Source organism: Poeciliopsis prolifica, unplaced genomic scaffold, assembly GCF_027474105.1.
Source record: "Poeciliopsis prolifica strain line A6 unplaced genomic scaffold, Auburn_PproV2 SCAFFOLD028, whole genome shotgun sequence".
Classification (NCBI taxonomy): domain Eukaryota; kingdom Metazoa; phylum Chordata; class Actinopteri; order Cyprinodontiformes; family Poeciliidae; genus Poeciliopsis; species Poeciliopsis prolifica.
Window position 1 is genome coordinate 411313 of NW_026562403.1, and position 15059 is coordinate 426371.

The 15059-nt window shown below is 38.8% G+C and overlaps 1 protein-coding gene across 9 annotated transcripts in view; it reads left to right on the forward strand.

Moving 5' to 3' along the window:
- The window catches only part of sorbs3 (sorbin and SH3 domain containing 3), a 28420-nt gene that overhangs the window by 9837 nt on the left and 3524 nt on the right, over positions 1-15059 (forward strand). For 7 of the 9 annotated variants that reach the window (XM_055048857.1, XM_055048849.1, XM_055048855.1 and 4 more), the window contains 16 exons: positions 726-796; positions 2540-2722; positions 3083-3155; positions 3369-3502; positions 3603-3666; positions 4408-4440; positions 4525-4612; positions 5967-6075; positions 8664-8717; positions 8878-8985; positions 9590-9642; positions 12599-12669; positions 13226-13287; positions 13407-13453; positions 13631-13745; positions 14315-14440. In XM_055048857.1, the coding sequence (XP_054904832.1) occupies positions 785-796; positions 2540-2722; positions 3083-3155; positions 3369-3502; positions 3603-3666; positions 4408-4440; positions 4525-4612; positions 5967-6075; positions 8664-8717; positions 8878-8985; positions 9590-9642; positions 12599-12669; positions 13226-13287; positions 13407-13453; positions 13631-13745; positions 14315-14440 (1332 nt within the window). In that variant the 5' untranslated portion in view covers positions 726-784. The remainder of the gene's footprint in view (positions 1-725; positions 797-2539; positions 2723-3082; positions 3156-3368; positions 3503-3602; positions 3667-4407; positions 4441-4524; positions 4613-5966; positions 6076-8663; positions 8718-8877; positions 8986-9589; positions 9643-12598; positions 12670-13225; positions 13288-13406; positions 13454-13630; positions 13746-14314; positions 14441-15059) is intronic. The other 2 variants (XM_055048854.1, XM_055048856.1) reach the window with 2 other exon arrangements.

Below are 15059 nucleotides of genomic sequence, written 5' to 3' on the forward strand. Positions count from 1 at the left end.
AAAAATCAGGGTCATTACAGAATTGTATTACTGGGGGAAAACGAGGGGGCCATGTGAGTCACTCTCATTGTTTTGGACGGGTTTGCAGGGAAATGCGGGTGACGTTGACTTTCCCTCACTGGGATTCGGCTTGGATGGGATAATGGAACAGTTGTCTAGTCCGTCTGGGAGAGAAAGAAAAGCATATTTATGACAGAGAGGCCTGTGGGAATCACTCATGAATATGAACTACTTGGGTTTAAAAACACATGTGAATAAAAATAGATAAGATGAAGTCTTAAAGTGTTCAGAGAAGCATCTATTAATATGGATTGGATAGTTTGAATAAAAGACGTCAGTAAATCTCTGTCATTTAGTTTATAGCTTATGCAAAGTATTTCAGTTTCACCTGATGGCGCAAATGTTTTTCATTGCAAACTTTGTTAAATGGTTTCATATTATTTTGATACAATTATGTTCTGCTCAGTGCTTTGAGCTGTAATTTCTGAAGTCACTTAAAGAGTTTACGATAAATAAGGCTTGGGATTTGAATGCACTTCTTCACTCCAACTTAGTAACATTTGCAGAAGGTAAACGTATGACTTGCTCTTAAAAAAAGAGTAATATTCACAGACACGCAAAAAATGAACTAAACATAAGTAAATAAATGCAAACTGTGTATGATGTGTTTTATGTGGAATCACAGCCACAAACAAACCTGATATATTCACTATGTGTCTTTGCAGATCCTTCATGCTGAGAGCAAAATATTGATCTCTGCCACAGAGGAACCATAACTGATCATATGCAGACTCAGGTAAAGCATTTTCTTCATTAAATGTTCTGATCAAATGTTAACAGTCAGAATTATTTATCAGTGGGAATGTGTTTTTTCCCCGCCATGTTCCAGTCTTTATCCTACATTCAAATCAATGCTCAGAAAAAGTAGAAGCCATGAAAGTAGAAATAACGTACTACATTTCACTCCATAGTCTAGGATAGGATTGTAACTTGTGGCCCTCCCATTTATGGTGCCCTTCTTCTGCTATCCACCCCAACCAATTAAAATATCAGAAATGATCTGAGATTTTGGGAATGAACAAAGTGTATAACACTATTCTCAGCAGTAACCAAAGGATTACCAGTTCAGCTCAGACATAAAACCGATAGAAGATTTGCTTTGGCCACAAGTGACAAATAAATTGCAGATGTTTTTTTTATTTTAACTGGCGCTCATGCAGCTCTCTTTCTAATGAAGCCTTCACCGAATGCATTTGTGGCCAATTTAAAAAAACCCACAACTGAGTATTGTTATTGTGTCTCACTCACCAACAGCTTTAAAGACTCTGCAGGATCTGTTCTTTCTTTGATTGGTTGTTTTTTTGTGTTTTTTTTTTTTTTTTTGTTGGCATCAGCTGTTTTTCCCCAATCAGAGTTTCCACAATAACACGCTCCAATATGGGTTAACTTGGTTAAGACAATCACTATGCAGAATGTGTCACCAGAACCCCACGTAGCTTCATCACCTGTTTATAAAGATATATGTGAATCTGCATTTCAGGCTACAGCCTTCAATAAACTCTTAGCCTTCCCCAGTTTACCATGTTTTTATGTGGACCAGTTAGCTAAAATGCTAGGCTAATGTTAGCATGTTTGCTCTGTGTAGGTCACATGACTCAGACAAACATGAAGCTGCAGGAGCCAATACAGTCTCTCTGTCACTACAACCTGTGCACTACAACCTGTGCACACCAACAGGTTCTATTTGTATTATATTAAGTAATTAATAGAGTGCAGCTAACATAAAATCACAAACAGTAGACTAACTGCAGGTATCGGGAACTGACAGGAGCATTTTTTTTAATATGTTGTGACCAGATAAGGAAACCTCTGGCAGCATCATTCACTGACACATTTGGAAACTAGAAAAAGCAAGTTAGTATTCAATCATGCAGTAGTAGAAGTGGTAAACAGCCCTGCTATTGATCAAGTCAGTACTGTCTGCGTCACAACAGCATATCTTTGGTTTGCTGTTACTAAGAGACAGGTATTTCCCCACGATCCCTGACAACCACACAGAAAGGATTCAAACACAGAGCGTTTCAATGGTGGGCTTAAACTCTCAATCATGAGGTGGCTGAGAAGGACAACATTCACCAAGGAGACCACTGGACTTTGCGGTTGACATTTTTATCCTCATCCTGACGTCTTGGTCCACCCTCTGACTTTGAACACTTAATGAGCTCATTAAACACCAAAGTGCTCTTTTAGTCCTTCCCATCAACTTTAATTCTTCAATGAAACCTTTTGTGAGGAAAAACGATGAAAACGGTGAAACGCCACTTCCCACTGCTTGTGCTTTAAATAAATTGGAGGATCTTTTCATCACAGGCTTCCCTCAGAGAGGACAGTCATTCCCTGGAGAATAGAAGCACTGCTAACAAGTTCACATGACCTTTCCACAGAGCGTTATTAATCCAGGGTCCACAGGAAGACACCATGAAGCAGAGTTCACGCATTGTTTTGGTTCACCCATACTTTTATCATTTCCTCTATGCAGCAAAGTGCGGAAGTAGCGGGCCATCCAAATGGCTCCCAGAGTTATCTTTCTGGGAAGCCTGACATTTCTTCAAGCCAGCACATCCTGACTTCTCCAGAGCATGTGGTGGTCATCTCCCCGGGACTCCCGACTCCTCCGCTGAGTCCGTTTCACTCCACAGGACTGACATCTGGCACTGTGAAGGTACTCTAGGTCCTGCAGGCTGTATTAATGTGACTGCTGTGATAAGAGGAAACAAGTGCTCCTCCATGTGGAAAAAAGACTGCACTGCATGCTTTGTACACACAGGGATGCATGTGCCAGTCACATTTGCTGACTGTGTAAAAAAAAAGGAAAAAAGGAAGGCTTGGATCATCTCCATGTTTCATCCATTTTTCATTCAACCTTTAATTTCAATTCAATTCAATTTGGAGAACAATTTCAAATCAATGAATGTTTTTGTGGAGAAAGTCACCTGTGGCACAGCTGACACACCATTTACAACCAGAAATATGTTTTCTGTATGAACTGCAGGACTTATTTAGACATTTCTGTTTATTCAAGGACCCAGAGATGAATGGAGGTGGTCCAGTGACTCCGAGCTTCGGATCGTACTATGGGCCTTCACAGTCGCAAGGTAAATTTCAAATTTCAAAAGCTTCACATTTCCACAACTGGAAAGCATTTCTACTTTCCAGTTGTAATCGGGACAGCAAAGTTCCAATTTCCCAGTAAGAAAAATCAATTGGACCTTTAAAATCTGATTTTGTATGTTTTTGTCAGGCCTTGTCACTCAATAATAAATCAGAAAAATAATGTGATTGTTTTTTTTCATGGCTTTCTGTATCAGGTGAGCTGTCCAATGGAGTCCAGGGCTCTTCCACTTTGCCGCAGAACTGGGTACCAAATAACGAGGGGAGGCTTATTAAGTTCTCAGGAATCGGTCCGGTGGACGAGACCGGGATGCCCATTGCGTCCAGATCGGTAAAATGCAAATAACCAGAAGTTCTCGCTAAAACCAGGGCGATCCAACAACACGGTCAGATTGATTTGTCTTGTCTGTTCTCCTCCCTGCATGCATCAGAGCGTGAACAAGCCCAGAGACTGGTACCGGAGCATGTTCAGACAGATTCACAAGAAGCCTGAGGGTGAGAAACTCTTCCTCGACTTTTTTTTTTTAAACAAAGGCAAACACGGGATAAATCCCAATATGTCAGCCTCTAGTGAGATCATCAGGCAAACAATTTATGACAGACGCAAAAAAGAAAAGAAAAAAAAAAGCATATACGTCTTCTGGCATTTCTGTTCACGAGGTCTGACAGTAATCCAGGTTCTTTTCTCAGCCCCTCCTAAGCCTTAATCATCCTTCACTTTCATGTGCCGTGAAAAACAATTTTTTTTGCACTGCTATTTTAGCAGGAATTTGGGTGTCGTTGTTTTAAAGAGATTTTTTGAATGTTTGTCTTATCTTATGAACTGGTGCCTTGAGACAAAACGCAGCCGACTCTCACCTTTCTGACAACCAAATCAGGATTTCATCAGTGACTGAAAATGAAAACACATCATAGTGCAATATGAAACACAATAAATGTGTTCCACTTTAAAGAATATAACCCACTCAAACACTGTTGACAACTTTTAACAGGTGAATTTATAAGAAGTACTGAACAAAGCTCCTCTAACCAGATCTACTTTTTTGAATTTAACACATTAGTGCGAGCACGCTGATTAAAATGATTCATATCCAGTGTACTGCAAAGAAGTCATTCAAAGATTGTGCAAATAGAGAACATTTTCAGTTTGACATTTTTTGCTTCACTCATCCTTTTACTGCTGCGTTTTACAGTTGTGAAAAGTTTCAAATGAGTCTCTTTGTTTACTTCAACCAGAACCAGAGGACTCGGAGCGGTGGTCACCAGAACGTGAGTGGACCCGGCGTACTGCTTATCGTCATTGAATTTTTTTTTTTCCTTTGGACTCTTTTTTCATGATCCACTAATTCACAGGGCTCCAGTCATCTGCAGAGAGAGAAAAAATCATAGAAGAAGACAAGAGTCTCTTTAGGCTGACGCCTTACGGATCCCTGCCAGATTGGTGAGTTTATTGGATTTAACGTGACTTTTTTTCCAGTTGGATAGTTTTTAATTATTCTGCATTCAAGAAGACAAGCTAAAAAAATAATCTGAGACAGGCTGTCACTCACTTCACACTTTTATCATTTTCATTATAGCTTAAATGTTTGGTATTTTCACTGTGGCTGGAAAACTGAAGAAATGAGAACAGGTGAAACTCACCTATTCTGCAGTGAGTTTTACATTTTTGAAAGCACAGAATTTTACTTAAAATTGAAATTAATTCTTTTATTCTGAAAAATATAGAGTCTAATTAAAGCATTTTATATAGATCCTATATATGTCGCTCTTTCATGGCTGCAGAAGGAAGATGTTTTTCTTAATCTCCCGTCATCGGCCACTGCTGGATACTGATGTGACGATTCAGTGCTCGGCTCTATACATTGTATGTTTTTCTGATCATTGTGCGCTATTTTTGCTCAGCACCTGTGTGATCTGATTTTTTGGTCTAAAGAAGCCATAGTTATCTAAGATCACAGGTTACAGCATGTACCTTATGATGTATAAGGACAATGTTTTTTCAGTGCAGACAGCTTTGTATTGAAAATGAAACGGTTAAAAGCACTTGTACTCTTTGATGTGGAAAGAAAGCTGCTAAATTTGTTATCTTTCTCCTCCCGTTGAAAGAAGCGACAGAGCTGCAAATCTGTGAAACATCTTTAGAGATAAGACACAAATTTGAAATGTTGCTGTATGCATCATGCAACCTGATAAAGTGGAACGATATTGTGGTTCAGACCACATTACCTGGTTTATACTTTAAATTTCCTCCAGTTTTACTTTACGGTCTTACCCAGAAAGAAGGCGTGTCCATCACCTCACCTTTGGTCATGATGTATGAAAACTATGTTGAGCTCTGAAATCAAGCTGTTTGTATTGCATATGCCGTAAAGTGAGGATATTGCACTATGCCGAGCCAAGTGCAAGTGTAACGTGGAGGTCCACAGGCGACTGAGTCAGAATGTATCGTGAGAAGGAAAAGTTAAGGATTTGCAAATAAAAGAAATTGTAGAGAAAAAAAATCAAGAAATATTACACTGTTAGTCAGTCAGGCGTGTTGAAATGAAATTGATGCTTGTGCTAAAGTTCATGGGTTGACATTTTTCAGCACATAACTCACCAGTTACTTTTACATCATGCAGACTGCAGCTGACTGCTTCTGTGATTACCAACCCAAAACATCGCATAATGGCCAGTTCCTTTTCAGAGAAAACGTGCCGCAGGGGCGAGTTTGGGTTTGTTGTCACAGGCACCTGCAGTGGCGCCATGTTTAAGTTGTTGTGGGTTTGTCTTTGTGTTGGGGTGTTACGTTTTAGGAGCGAAGATGTAGATAAGCTGTCTGACCCTGGAAAGCGACAACCTCAACCCAAGAGCATATTCGACTTTGAGCCTGACAGGAGCTTCGCTTCAGTGAGTAACAGCCAGGTATGGACCCCCCATGCTGTCACATTTTAAATATACACTCCAATAAAGCTCTGATTCCAACCCAAAGCCCACGTCTAATTCTTCAGTCTTTAAAAGGATCTCGAGTTGTTGTTGGCTCTAATAATTGTTTGGCTTTTTCCCAGCGAGGAGCTCATGAGCAGGTTGGTCACCTTTTCTTGAAGGATCATTGTCTAACTCCTCAGATTATATCTTCTCACGCAATGCAACCTGTAAATACTCCACTTTTCTAGTGTTCAGTCCTACAAGATGAGCTCAGTTATTTTAGTTGGTGAGTTCAACAGATTTTAAAGATAACTTCAGGCAAGAAAAGGCACGATCTGTAGTAGCTGTCAGATTTTCCGCAGAGTGGAGTCTTGTAAACATTTTTTAAACGTTCTAAGCTACTGATCTCATCGTGTCAGATTGATGTAATTTAGTGCCGTTTATTCTGCACCATCTCTTTTACTGTATGGGTTTAAACACTCTCTCCCTGTGGAGGTGTGGCGCTTCGAAGTTGTTGTTTTTTTTTAACGCTGAAACACTGCTCCAGATCTGGTGAACACATTGTAAGTTAGGTTTTGTGAAGAAAAGAAATCTTTGTTTCCACTCCCCCCTGGGAGCTGATGGGTCTTGTGATCAGTATTATGGTGTTAACCTCTTCTGGTGCATAATGGCTCGCAGCATGGGGATTTATTTCATTTTGTCTGTATGAACAATATTGTATCCCTGGACGGTGCTTCGAAAAGCAGCTCATGGATCATATCAGGTGCTGCGCTGCTTCCATGCGACATTGTAGACGGGTCGACTACAGTATGTCTGGCATTCAGAGAGATGAATTCAGCCAAGGTTTTACAAAAAACAAAAAAATGGGACAAGTGGTTTGCGGTTCTCAGTTTCAGTGCCTTTTATAGTCATGTTTGACAGAACTGGCTTCTAGAGGTATGAAGTCTTTATTGACGAGAATAAAAGAAATATTGTTCAACTAGTAAAATTTAAAAAATGTGTTGGTTTGTAATTTGGAGTCCAAAATATGCTCGGATAAATTCTAAATATATTACTTTGATGTCTGCGTTTTGGAATTTGACCTTTTTTATTATTGGGTTAAAATGATTTTGATGATTTATTGAATTTATTAGATGTCCACAAATTTGTGCCAAATCAGATAAAGCAGCGTTTTACTAACCAAAGTTTACAAAAAGGACCAGGGTAGGAAGACATGCCCTCTGTAAAGTATATTTCACTTTAAATACTCTGACACTTTGAAAGTTCACATGCACTCACAGTTGGGATATATGCATTTGGGGCTTTTCATTATGTATGTGTTTTTCAGCTGAAGATAATAGTTTTCCAACTCTAGCAGGATATTTAACTGCTCATATTATCTCTAATGGTGGAGTATATTTTACTTGGTTGAATTTCCCTTGCATGGACCCTGCTCTTGATCATACTCTCCGATTTTTAGTAGCATTCATAATGGTGTCTCTCAAGAAGCTTCATGCTTTAGCCTGATTTATACATTTCTAAACAAGTTCACTGACCAAACAGAGTCTAAGATTCAGCTGATTTTAGATGAAGATAAAACAATAAAAAAGTAACAACAAGCAGAGACAATAAATGAACATAACTAGAAACACTAAGAAGGACTGAACTAAAGTAAAACAGAAACAAGACTGATCAAATCAAGGAAAGAGACTAATGTACACAGAACCAAAGTAGAATGAGAAAAATCAAAACAACCCAAGATCATAACACCCAGGACATGATGCCATCACAACCATGCTTGAAAGTTGCTCCTGTATTTTTATTTTGAAAGCCACACCTCGTCTCCACTGCATATTCTTCTTGTACTTGTGGCCTTTCCTGGTCAGTGGCCACTCAGTTCACGCCGATGTTGAACTTGTTTCACCTGGAAAAGAGACACTTAATGTCCAGAGGCTTCCAGTTGAAGGCAGATGAGAGAGCCTTCGTGCTTTCTGGATGTTTCTGAAGATCATAAGAGATTTCCTGTGAGCTAAATAATAGCTCAAAGGAAAAATAATAAGCCAGATAATAGCTTAGTTGTTATGGTTAAAACCTGAGCTGTGAAGCCCAACAGGACAATAATCTACAAATACATCAAAACTTGTTTCAGAAAAAAAGTATTTTAAACTTGCAGGGCGATTCTAACCTAAATCCCACCAAAAAATTGTGGACTTTGCTTAAAAACTAATTAAGGAACAATCAATTTAAATAAAGTTTGCCAAACATACCAAAAATAGTGATATGCAGGCAGGTATAAAATGCATTATAAATTTAAAAACCTGTCCCTCCAAAAGATCATCAGTCATGCCATGATGCATAGTGATGGGATGTAATTTTCATACCGTAACATTTTAATGCTAATTTTAGATTAAATACAGCTTTATAAGGTTTGTGCCTTAAGGATAATTCATCCTAGTTTAATTTGAATTTTACATAGTTGTTATTTAGGGTTAAATTCCTGTAAAAAGTACTTATGGTACACCATATTGTGGGAGGTTATTATGAGCAAGTTCAACTCCAATCTGAGGCCAAAAATCCACTGCAGTGTGGTTTCATCCCCTCTCCAGGTTCATTTGTCCCAGAAGAGACAGCCTGAGAAACCAACGTCCCCTTCCATCGAGGTGAGCATCTGCAACGTAAACTACATGTAGCCTTTCCTAATTTATGCTAAAAATATTTCACTGTTTTTTGAGCTTAGAGAGGAAATTACAAGCTACAAATATCAGACTGTGTGGCAGTATTTTATTCTTGCATTCCAACGCTATAATTGCCGGGGCTCAGGCCAGTCTGCAGTCTGAGCTGAGCCAGTTCGAAGCTGAGCTGGACTCGGAGATTCAGGGTCTGGAGAGGACACTTTCTCAGAAGAAGCAGCGTCGAGGCCGGGGTGAGGTACTGAGCCCCCCTACTGAATATCTTTGCTATGAACCATCCACCCCCACCCTGCTTCTCTGTGATATAGTAAAAAAACAAAAACAAAACCCCAGCACACCTTCCCTCCCCACATCCCCAATGTGAACTTTTTGCTTGCAAACTGTGAATATGAATGTTCTTTTTCTCTCTGATCTGGATGACTGCCTGCCTGAACTGCACTCAGACTGATTTGCTTTCTGATTCACTTGCTTGCCACTTCTCCACAGCAAACGAAGGCCTTTCAGAATAAAACGAAATCAAAATGAATCTCTTTTGATCGAGTCATTTGGCGTTTTTTCTCTCAATTTCACAGCGACTTGTAGAGAAAATTCCTGTCTCCTTTTTGTGTAACTGAGTCAAAGGAGAACTCACAGACAGCCCAGACAAACTGAGAGCAGGGCTGTTGTTTGCCATGGAGGAGGATAGGACCCAGGGGATTCCTGTGCTCAGTTGGGAGTGGTCAGCACCTCCACTTTGTCTGAGTTGTTGTGAGATTTCCTCTGAGCTGTGAGAACATACAGAAGGCTGAGAGCCTCTGCAGAGAGCAAACTGCGTGTTCACACACTGTTCCCTGTGCTTGCAGGAGGCCCCAGGCAGGGATCCACTGGCTCCAAAGGCTGGCACCACCAACCACAGGTCAGTCTAAAGACACCACAGAAATATAATAATTTAATAAAAAAAACAAACAAACAGGTGTACAATACAGAAACGTCACATCTGACTTTGTTCAGTGGCAACTTTAAAAGTTTTTTGGTGTGTTTGTGTGAGTTTAGATGCTTTTGTTCTGCTCTATAGATTTCTTATGCTGTAGCTTCATTCTCTCATGAGATACTGTATGTAAACAAACTTAAGTTTGACTCATGTGCAACTTTAAAATACCATACTAAAGTCAAACTTTTACAAAAAGAATCACCTGATTTATTACAATTTTTCTTTGCATTGTAAATGATACGTAGACATTAACCACCAACAATGCTTTGCATTATGGGGTGGAAGCACATAAAGGGTAGCAAATGTGTCCCGTTTTGTCCATGTTACTGTTACAATAATGCATTGTAACATTACCAGTTAGTGGAAAAGGAAACAACATTTTTGTGAAATAAGGTAGCTGGAGAAACTGAGTAGAAGCTTGATGACTACTTTGAGAAGTGAAATGACTTTTGTTGTTTTCTGGCCAGGCTTTGGATTAAACTACACCACCAGGACTGCACTGGTAAAAGTTTTTCATGTCATGCGTCTCGAAAGTGATGGATCTAGACCTTCTGCCTTGGTGTTACTTAATCTAAGTTCTGCGTTTAAAACAGCTGATCTTAACAAGGATGAGTGGGATTGTCGGGTACTGTGCTAAGCTGGTTCGGATCTTATCTGGCAAACAAGGAACACTTTGTGTCATGTGGAAATTATAAATCTGGGTGAAGAAATTAATTGTGCGGCCCCTTAAAGGGTCAGTGTTTGACCTCTTTTTATTGAGCTCCTATTTCAACGCCCTAATTCAGAATTGCACACAACTTCATATCTTGGAGTCACTTCATGAACTGGTGTTATTATTCATTTCTACAACCATATAAGTGAGCATTTGAAAGACTTTCACAGAGTAAAATAAAGAGACTTCTGTTGAAAGAGGACACGGTGGTGCTGGTGCATGTCATTATTTTCAGGAGTTTACATTACTGGAAGATTGTGTTTTCCACTCCTCATCAACAACAGGAACATGGATCATATCTGAAATCATTCCACTGGCTCTCTGTCAAAGAATAGATTTTGAAATTCTGCTATTGTTCTCTACATCACTGTGTCTGATTGCAGGATCAGAACTAAGCACAGCATAGAGTCTGCTTTTCTCAACTCAGAAGCAAACTCCCTAACAAACTGTGATGTGATGTATTGTTGATTCCTTTAAATCAGGACTGAAAACATTTTTTGTTTACTGACCAAAGAATCTGAGCAATTAGCTAATTCCCCATTTTAAAGCGTGATGGTTTTGTATTAAAATTTGACTCTTAAATCTGTTCTACACGTTTTCATATGTTTGATATATTAAGCATTGTTTCAATAAAATCCTAAACTACTACATATTTCCATTCTTATCTTTACTTTTATGTTCTGTAAAGCACCTTGGATTGCCTTGTGCAATAAAGGTACCACATAAATAAACCTGCCTATCCTTGACATTGTAACAGGCATAAGATAGCAACATCTCTTAGAAAATTCCCCAAATAAATGTTTGCCTCTTTACGTAACTCCCCTCTTCCTAATCTTTGATATTACGTCATTGCCTCCCTGAAGTCCTCCTGCTGTTTCAGGAATCCCAGAACTGCCTCTCTACAGAACAACACCGTAAGAACTAGCTGGGCATCTGCTAGATAAATATTTATGCTTTCTGAGTAAATGCTGTAAAGCTGTTGTGTTAGCCAGGGTTAATTTCAGCATCTGTTCCTTGACAGGACAGCATTCCACATTTCCTACCTTGCATGCGGCGCATTCCTGGATGATTCTAGGCCGTTGTTTGCTAAATTGAGCTCATGCACTGTGGATCTTTAGGGAATTTTTCTTTGGATGTATAAATACAAAACATACAGTGTCCAGCTGCAAACACAACAGGTGATGCTCTGCCTCAAACAACGCCAGTGAGTCAAAAAAAAAAAAATGAGTCAAGCAAAGTGGACATTTTTGAGATTCTAAGTCAATTCCTATCCCAGAAATACACTGAGTCATTATTCTGATCATGGCTATCATTAGAACTGCAAGGCACTTTTATATGTACAGCACATTTTCAGCAACAAGGAAATTCAAAGTTTGTTACGTGTTTGAAGAAAAATAACAACAATAAACAAGCAAAAACAAAGACATTGCAGTGGCAAAATAAGACAAACAATGACATGTTAAGAAACAGACTTAATGATGTTCCTGTCATCAGTCAGCTTAAGGCAGTTCTAGACAAATGTGATTTTAACCTTGATTTAAAGAAACTCAGAGTTTCAGCATTTTAGCTGTTTTCTGGAAGTTTGTTCCTGCGTAAAATGTAAATGTTGATTATCCACGTTTCATTCTGGGGAAGCAAAGCAAACTTGAACCAGAGTTGAGACAACAACAGATCTTCAATGTATTTTGGTGCTGAGCCATTCAGTGGTTCATAAGCTAACAACCGTATTTTGAAGTCTATTCTCTAGCATTAAGGAGCCAGTGAAGGGGCTTTGGAACTGGGGTAAAGTGCTTTATCTTCCTAGATTTAGTCAGAATGCCAGCCACAGCTTTCTGGATCAGCTGTGAAAACTCTGTTGCAGAAATCAATTTAATCACAATGCTGTGAACCTTTAGTTTACAAACTCATGACTTTGTGTTTGTTGATACCAAAAATACTTCAAAAAAAGTTTCATATTTGAGATTGAGAGAAAAGGGTAGTAACCTTCTTTCAGCCAGCTGACCATCAGTGGGAAGCAACATGTGGGGAAAGGGCAACAAGACTTTCTATGAACTCTTGTTGGAAGGCATGGTTATTGTGGTTTTTATATCGTAACTCTTATAAAGCTTTTTGTTGTTACTGTTTGTTAAGATTTATCAATAAAGACTCAGACTTTCTTCTCTTTTCCAGCAACCTGTTAGCATCTAAGCAACCCATCCAGCGCTCTGGTTTCTTACCATCAGCTTCTGTTCCTGCACATGGTAAAAAAATGAAAAAACAACATGTATTTAATCCTATTTTTCCTCAGAGACGAACATGAGAAAAGAGGTGGATTTCAAGAACAATATTGCATTGTTAACAAGTTCCTCTGTTGTGAATGACTGGCCTTTTATTGACATATTTAGAAACCAGACAATTCATCCAGTAAATCTGATGAAAGCTTCAAGTAATCTAATATATCCCGATGGTCTCGTGGTTCTACTTTGTTGCTCATGTTCTGTTCTTGCCATTGCTTTCATCAGAAGAAGACAGTGAGGCTGTGGAAAGTCTTAGCATTTTTTTTTTCCTTTTAGAAACAGCTGTTAATGGGTGGGGAGGAAGCTCACAAAAATAGGAAGTGAAACTCAGAAGACCAGATTACAGATTAGCATTATCAAGGATTTTTTTTTTTCCTGGGAAGTTCAAGTATCCTTTTGAACTTTAGCCTTTGTTAAGGCTGCAGTTGCCTTTAGATAGCAGAGCATTTAAAACATAAGCAGGTCTAACAAACCAGCATACATATTCTCTGATGCCTTTTTGCCTGTTTGTGTTTCCCAGTAGGATGTCTCCCCACTGCAAATGAAAGTATGGAGCCTTCATCAAAAAAAGAGGAGAAAAAGGCGCGTTTTTATTATTCTCCATTGATCTGAAAAGTCTAAATTGTCAAAGCCTGTGCAGAATTTTAAACGCTAACATGGTAAATGCAAGTCTTTCAACAGATTTCTTTTTGCATTTGCAGATGAAAGCTGCAAGAGTCAAGTTTGATTTCCAGGCTCAGTCACCCAGGTAAAACCATGTGCCTACCTAAATCAGAGTAAACTTCTGCTTTCAATGTGATCATTTAAACTTTACATGTAAACTTAGGGGTCAAATTATTTTCACAATATCAATTCGTAATAATTGTTCAACCTTTTGTGTTGCATTTTATAAAGTGACCCTCTCCTTGTGTTGTGCTGTGTTCAGGGAGCTCACGCTGCAGAAAGGCGACATTGTTTACATCCATAGGCAAGTAGATGCCAATTGGTTTGAAGGGGAGCATCATGGGAGAGCTGGCATTTTCCCAACTTCTTATGTGGAGGTGAATTTCTGCCTGCTGTCTTTTACTTTTCTGATAAACTGAAAGGGTGTTGCACATGTATTTTATGTGATGTGAAAGAGGTTTCCTTGTGTCAACAGCCTTTTGCTAAAGGTATATGCAAGTCCTTTGGACCACATCGCTAATTTTACACATCTTGAGGCTGAAAGGTTTAGCTTTTCTTACTGGTAATATAACTTTGCCTCAAATTCTCATCTTACTGGACTTACTGGAAACCAATTTGGTGGATTGGTGGAAACGTTTTGGACTCCACCAATCCAAAAGGTAATTTATTACCTTGGAATCTATGTAGTGGTATCTGAATAAAGGGGCTGCACACGTATGCATCCCAAATCTTTGAAATCACAATATTTAAAGCACAAAAATAAATAAAACTCTTCATATCATTCCCTCAACTTTATGAACACACATTCTATTGTGTTGATCCATCACATAAAATACCAAAAGGCACGCCGAAGTTTAACAAAATGTGAAAAGACTTTAAGGGATATACGAAAAGTATTGTAATTGTAAATTTTATACATCAGCAACAACTCTGTCTTTTATTTCAGGTTCTGCCTCCCACAGAGAAACCGACACCAATAAAGTCTCCGACTCTCCAGGTGTTGGAGTATGGAGAAGCCCTTGCTCTATATAACTTCAACGCTGACCTTCCTGTTGAGCTTTCCTTTCGCAAAGTGAGTGGTTCACCATGACAATTTTCATTACTGTAGAAAGAAGACGTCAAAACAAAAGACCTTAACGTCGGATAAAACAGACCGACGGTTTTGCTGTTCAAATATTTGAACAAGCATTTGGAATTTATATATAAAGAAATACTTCTTAGAGACTTTTGGAAGAGTTTGTTAGTTTTGTATACCAAAAAAAGAATAATCAGCTAGCCTGACTTTGCAGTAAGAGCCACCCATCAGCACTGCTCAGACTCATTATAAGGTCAGGTGTTTGTTTAATCCATGACAAAGTGGGGGGGATCATAACTACTTGTTGTGATTATACTGGGTCAGTCTTTTTCTTGGCAGAGACCCAGAAGCAATTTGGACTTGAGCTAAATGACTCCCAGACAAGCTCCTTTTTTATGCTCATAAGATTTTTCAGTATTCTTGTTAGAAAAATCCCAGCAAAACTTATCTTAATAGCAGAATAAGTTGTACTTTCTGCCTTGTACGGTAAACTGTACTAAGAGGAGAAAAATACTGCGATGAAATTTGAGCATAAAGGGAGTTACAGTCGAAATATTGAAGTAAATATTGAGTAGATTTGATCGGAAATGAAGTAAGGAAGTTTAAAAAAAAATTC